Source organism: Terrapene carolina, unplaced genomic scaffold (genome assembly GCF_002925995.2).
Source record: "Terrapene carolina triunguis isolate 2854851 unplaced genomic scaffold, T_m_triunguis-2.0 Scaffold42, whole genome shotgun sequence".
NCBI lineage: Eukaryota > Metazoa > Chordata > Testudines > Emydidae > Terrapene > Terrapene triunguis.
The window spans coordinates 19467626-19474687 of record NW_020664393.1 but is presented as its reverse complement, the minus strand read 5'-3'; the positions used below and the strand labels follow the sequence as shown (position 1 = coordinate 19474687).

Sequence of the window (7062 nt, the reverse complement as noted above, 5' to 3'; positions counted from 1 at the left end):
GCTGCTGATGGCGGCGCTGCCTTCAGAGCTGGGCACCTGGAGAGTGGCAGCTGCTGGCTGGGAGCCTAGCTCTGAAGGCAGAGCTGCTGCCAGCCGCAGCACAGAAGGAAGGATGGCATGGTATGGTATTTCCACCCTTACTTCTGCACTGCTGCCTGCACAGCTGGGCCTTCAGTCAACAGCCGCCACTCTCCAGCCACCCAGCTCTGAAGGTAGCAGTGCAGAAGTAAGGGTGGCATGGTATGGTATTGCCACCCTTTCTTCTGCGTTGCTGCTGGTGGGGCGCAGCCTTCAGAGCTGGGCACCTAGCCAACAGCCACTGCTCTCTGGCCACCCAGCTCTGAAGGCAGCGCCGCAGTAAGAGTGGCAATAGTATGACTCCCCTAAAATAACCCTGCAAACCCCCTGCAACTCCCTTTTGGGTCAGGACCCCCAATTTGAGAAACTCTGGTCTCCCCTGTGAAATCGGTATAGTATAGGGTAGAAGCAAACAAAAGACAAGATTTCATGGAGACCGACCAGATTTCACGGTCCGTGACGCGTTTTTCATGGTCGTGGATTTGGTAGGGCCCTAGCTATGAAGAAAGGAAGCAAAAAGACTAGCCACTCCTGGATAAACTCCCCATTCCTGTACACTAATCAAAGGCTCCAGTTGGTTACCTTCCACCTCCGTTAGAGGGGAAAGCACTCACGGTCGATTTATTGTACACCAAGGCCAGTTTGTAAGGAGTGAACAGGCTTATTTAAACTTCCAAGCTGTCATTATAAACTAGCTCCAGAGTTCATGCTGCCCAAGTTCAGGAGGTTTCTTCGCTTTACTTTACCATTTCTCCTAATTTTTAATTAAAAACAAACTAATTGCCTAGACTTGGTAGAGTGAATTCTGCACCCAGGCAGCAATCCCACTTACGTAATAGGAGGTTTGAGTAAGGACTGCAGAATTTTGCCTGATGGCTTGATGAAAGTATATCCTAAAAAGATGCCATTTGTTTATAAGCAAAGGAAAAAGAAAAACAATGGTCTAAAGTGAGCTCTGTTTTCATGTAGAACTTTTAAAGCTGAGCTATTAAGGAGCCTAACCGTTGTCTATTTTAGGCACCTCAGCGCAGCCATAGGAACTCACACTTTAATCCAGCAGCGGAGGCTGGGTGATTCTTTTGTGGTAGTTGCCCTGGCCTAGATTTCCAAAGGCATTTAGGAACCTAACTCCTATTGAAATCAATGGGAATTGGTACCTAAATCCCTTTGAGGATCTGGGCCCCAGTGCACATCAGGCACTATCAGCATTGCCCAGTATATATATACAGTAGCTGTTGCACAAACCAAGAGAGCAGAGGGGAGATGGGGGTTTGGCATACAGAGTAATTGACACACCAAATTCTCCGGGAAGCCTTTGGATGAACGTGCCTGTTGCAGGATATATCCAGTGCTTTTTGCTCCATAGGTACAATAGGAGAATTGGTTTTCTAGCTTAACAGCCAAACTCAACTTTAAAAAAAAAAAAAACACCCACTTAGTCCTGTAAAGGGCTTCTGCCTCGGTATGTCTAGCAAAAGACAGACCAGTATATCAAGTTAAAAAATATATAGGTGCCTGGGAATATTATTCTTGAGTATTTATCAATCGCATGAGTGTTCTGGATGATGCGCAGGCCAACATGGCCTTTCAGCCCTCTCTTTCTTGATGAATTAGATTCATTGTTCATGGCCAAATGAACCACTATCTTGTCTTGTTTTTCTTCCTCAATCACTATCTGGCTTCTTGTGTATCCTGCTAGGCTGTTGGCATCAGATTCACTGTAGGTTCCATCCAGCATCATGGTTTTTGTATTAGGTATTCCACATGTACATGGAAACTGAGAACAGAAACAAACAATAGTCAAACACTGAACAAAAATACTAGAGGCAAAGACGATACCTTTCTTTTTATGGACAGCTTGTAAAAACTGGAGCTGCACACAGGGCCGGCTCCAGGGTTTTTGCTGCCCCAAGTGGCGGGGGGGGGAAGCCGCGATCGGCGGCACTTCGGTGGCAGCTCCACCACGCCGCTCCATTCTTCGGGGCAATTCGGCGGCAGGTCCTTCCGTCCGAGAGGGACTGAGGGACCCACCGCCGAATTGCCGCCGAAGAGCCAAACGTGCTGCCCCTCTTCATTGGCCGCCCCAGACACCTGCTTGCTGCGCTGGTGCCTGGAGCCGGCCCTGGCTGCACATTATAGTTCAACTGTGATATGTTTCTCTATTAAAGCTTAAGTTTTCTGAAATGAAAAGTTGCTGACTAGCCATACTGGTTGCAACTTTATATTGTGTCTGGCTTTGTTGCTGAAATCCTGTGTGGTAATTAGGGATGGGAAATTGGTTTGATTGAAATTAAACCTGAGCAGAAGTTTTTCCCAGTAAATTCAATTCCCGCTGGCTGCTTTTGCATTCCTTTTCATGTTCAGTTTCTATGGATACTATAGCGCAAGAGGCAGTAATGTTTGTGGAAACAGCATTTTAAGCAAAGATGAGAAAAATATTGACAGAAAGTAAGTTTTGATGTCCTAAATGTAAGTATTCTCTCTGGAAACCTGATTCTAAAGCTTACACATATCCAGCCAGAGAACAGGAAAAATATCTGGGGTGAAACTCATCCCACTTGTCTAATCAAAACAGCTAATGCATCTGGAATTCTAAATAGCAAATACTCATAAGCACACTGCTCATGAACTGACCAAGAATAATTTGGCAAATAATTGTGGACAACAAATCAAACTGCTCACAGACAATTCATAAACTGGAAAAAGAGACTATTGTCTCTGTTCCAGTTGTAGCAAAATGATGTGGCTGGTCAATGCACATGGGTTCAAGTACTGTCATAAGAACTTCAGACCTAGGCTACATCAGAGTTGTTCTAAATAGTTTGTTCCCATCAGTGATGGGATTTTTTTAGAACTCTGTATGACTACAAACCAATTTAAACTGTGTTTACAACACATTTTATACTTAGCTTGAAGGCAAGTGTAAGTACAGGTGGAACCCTTGATCTTTTAAATGTAATTTTATTTTTGTCTCTCTTTAAGCAGCCACATTATATTCCTTAATCTCAAACCCCCTATCCCCCCCCCCAATATTATAGGGGAGGATTAAATCAGGATCCTTAGCATCAGGCCCCTCGGTTGACCAATCCAGGACGCAATAGTAAGCACCAGGTTGCTACAGGCCAATTGCTGCAGGACCCAAGAGGAAGAGAAATATTGTTGACCCAGGTAACTCTTAACCCCCAGGTCAGATTATGATTTGGCCTGAGGGAAGGCCACAGACAGTCACTAGGAGCTGAATGACTCTGATTTAATAGGTCTTGTATACACTGCCAGGTGTCTAGGAAGATAGCGGGAGGAGAAAGCAAGCCCAAAGTTTAGATGGTTCTGGCCCCAACATAGTCTTAATCCATCCCTGATGTATTCCCATGTACACATGTGCACACACACATACAGAGAAGAGATGTGCTGAATGATTTCAGGCCACCATACTGCCACAGTCCATTTCTAGGGAGTCCAAAAATCCAAATTTGGATTCCCCTGGGACTTTCACAGCTGAATGGCATTGGCTAACGAGATCAACATTTATTCCAGTGAGAGACAATAGTCTCTCGAGTCTCTTAAAGAGCCCTCATTCCACTCAGACACTAAGCCACACTTCCCTACAAGCCCATTAGAGATAACAAACACAATTTCCTTGACCATCCTTAATGATTATTATTGCCTTGTATCTGAGGGTAAAAAAAAAAAACTTTTGATGTGTATAATCAGCCTTTTCAGCCTGCTTCCTTTATTGCATGATGATACAATTCAGTGCAGGGATATCAACAATTGAAAGAAAATTTGTGACATAAATGATAAATTGTGCCATCACTGAACTGTCCTCTTTTTACCATGGAGACAGATAATGAAAAAGCTAATGATATTTTACTTGCCATAAAAATGACCTGCTTTGGGTCAGTAGAATTTAGCAAGGCTGAATTATTATTTGCTAAGCACTTATGATGGGGTCAGAGTTTAGACAGGACAGAAAAAGTCTATGCTCTGCAGATCTTATAGTCTAATAGAGAGGCACAGATACAACAAGATGCATTGAAATACCCAGAGGAGTTGGCAGGCTTAAGTGAAGCTTTGTGTGTGTGACAGTTTTCCTGAATTCACTCTCTTCTCCTCTAAACAATGTTGGAAGGGAGAAACCATTAGATAAGCATTTGCCATGGAAACAATGAGAATATAGGGGGGATTTGAAAGAGGGAGGAGCATTGGATTGGCATGTCAGGATTTGGAGGTTATTCTATACATAGAGTGTAGAATGGGAGGAGGCACAAAGTGATGATGTTTAAACTTGATATAAAGGGAACTGGTGGAGGGATTCAAAAGTAACATCATTGTCCAATCGTCAGGCAAGCAAGATAACTTTTGCAGCTGCATTTTGGACAGATTGAAGATGTATCAGAGAGAGGATTGCCTCAGTAATCAAGGTGGGAGATAACCAGGGCACAGATAAAAAGAAAGGTCGTATTTTTTTAATGGGAAGGAAGAAGTGGCATAATTTAGGGAGAGGAGGGAGTCAAAAATGACCCAGAGGTTCAAAGCCTCAATCATTGTTCGGAAGGATGGTGATTTGGTGAATGGCAATGGCGAAGGAAAGGAGGTTTAGGAGAACAAATAAAAAGTTCAATTTCAGCAATGTTTTGTGAGATCTGGCAGTGAACTGTCCAAGGTATGTTGCAGAAACACTAAGATATGCAGGCCTGGACATCAGGAAACAGGGCAGGCTGAAAGGCAGATTTGTGAATTATCAGCGTAGAGATGATAGCGGAAGTTGTATGAGTGGATGAAGCCACGCAGTGACAAGATGTAGAAGGAGAAGAGAAGCGCACCACAATTAGAGTCCTGTGGAACTCCTGTAAAGAGCAGGAGAGCCACCAAGAAAGTATAGGTTCTCAAAAGCCAAGGGTGGACAGGATATTAAGGAGGAGGCAGTGTATTGTGGGGTACAGAGAGATATTAGATAGACTGTAGTATTGAAGGTTGGAGAAGGCTTATGGAGAAGAAGAATGGAGCAGAATACATTAGACTTGGCCAAGAAGAGATCATGGGAGGCCTTGGTGACAGCAGTTTCAATGGAGAGGATGGAAACCAGATTGGAGTGAATCCGAGACTGAGGTAAAAGAGAGAAAAGGCAGTAGTTGTGAGCAGCTTCTTCAATGACCTTAGCAGTGTCAGGGAGGTGGAATGGTAAATGGAGAGACAGTTGAGGGATACTATTATTAGCATGTTTGTGTAACTGGGAAATGATGGAATCAAAGGTACAGCTGGAGGGATGGAAAATAGAGAGTAAGTGAGACCTCAGACTTCATAACTGGGCCAAAGGAGGAAAGCTTATTGATGGCCAATGGACTGTGGCAGAATAGCATGAGGTGAAAGAGGCTCATGACAGATCTTGAAGATTCAGGACTGAGGAACAGACTGACTAGAGAAGAGACAGCTAATATTTACACACAAACTCTTTGTGATACCAACCATGGGAAAGGAAGTACAGAAAAGGTATTCATCCATTAAATGGGCTTTCAGTAAAACAGGTTCATTTTTTAAAAAGATTCTTTTAAATTACCCAACAGCATGAGTGAAAACCATAAAAATGATCCACTTAGCACCATGGCCTTTCATGGCACATTAAAAGAATAAATATAAAGATTATTTGTTGCTCAAGTGTGTTTTGTGCCAAGGAACAATTCTACTATTGCCTTTATTGAACCCATTTTTTTAAATGTACCGGATCGTGAGTTAGAAGTCTTTAATTCATTCAGACTAATTCATTAGCTGTAACTTTAAAAATAAATTGTGGTGACCACAGGGAAATATCAGTCTGGATTTCCCCTTTCTTACCCTCCACATATTGTCTCTGCCAAAGTCCCAGGTTGCAAACATCCCCAGTTCTGATCTTTGTTTCGTTCTCTCTTCCTTTTGTACAATGATCAAAAGAGACCAACTCCTGTTTTTGTGGTGTCAGCACTTCCGTGTCAGCTTCAGCATTGTAGACAAATTAATCACACACCACGAATGTCAGAGTTTTCCCATTCCTTGTCCCAAAACATACAATATAAAGCACGTCACGTGTAAAAAGATTGTCTCTCACCTTCTCTCGCAACTTCCTTTCCTTCCGTTCCTGCACTGTGGTCAGGTAATTCACTGCTGCGTATTCCAACACTGAGAGAAAGACGAACACAAAACTGACCCAGAGGTAAATGTCCACAGCTTTGATGTAGGAAACTCTAGGCATGGAGGCGTTTACACCAGTGATGATTGTTGACATGGTCAGCACTGTGGTTATCCCTGGAAAAATCCCCACAAAAATGTATTTCATATGCCAAATATAGTTCAGAAGGCATCTACTATTAATTAGTTTTGTCTCAAAATACAGTACTGTCCTCAGCACCACTCATAGCCTATAGAAATGATTTATTGGGTCATCTTGTCTAGCTGCCTCACAATGCAGGATTTTTCCCTACAGTGCGTTCTTGAGCACTCTGTCTAGTCACATTTTTAAATGTGATGGAGCAGCCACCACTTCCCTTGTGAGTTTCTTTAACTCTCTAGTGTTTAATTAGGAAGTGATGCTTCAGCCCTAACCTATAGGGACCGCTCATTAGATTGAGGAATTTGTTCAGCCTAGAACGCCATTTAGTCATTTTTTTCCTGCTTTAGCTATCATCCAGGGTGCCAGTGGTGATAAGGACTCTTGGTTCACTGAGAGCACCGATTTGTTTTACACAGTTCACCAAACAGCAGTCAATGATCAATGACTGTCGGTCACTGCTGAAGTGGAATTGACTGGAATCATTGTCTCAAAAGCTGAAACCCATTTATGTTAAATCCTGTGTGTGTGTGTGTGTGTGTGGAAATGTCTTGCATGACATGATGTGACAGAAAAGCCCTCATGCTCACCTTAGTTAAGGTGATTGAAAAGTTTTTAATGGCATCCACTGTATCCATAGTATAAATTTTACAGTTAAGCAGGTACTCTGTGGTGATAAAAGT

At 42.9% G+C, this 7062-nt stretch overlaps 1 protein-coding gene across 1 annotated transcript in view; it reads right to left on the bottom strand.

Moving 5' to 3' along the window:
* Positions 1–1546: 1546 nt before the first annotated feature.
* Positions 1547–7062, bottom strand: part of LOC112108553 (gamma-aminobutyric acid receptor subunit rho-2) — a 63628-nt gene continuing 58112 nt past the window's right edge. Inside the window, exons 8-9 of the mRNA XM_024202736.1 lie at positions 6161–6357; positions 1547–1855 (exon numbers count right to left, since the gene is read on the bottom strand). Coding sequence (XP_024058504.1) covers positions 1547–1855; positions 6161–6357 — 506 coding nt within the window. The remainder of the gene's footprint in view (positions 1856–6160; positions 6358–7062) is intronic.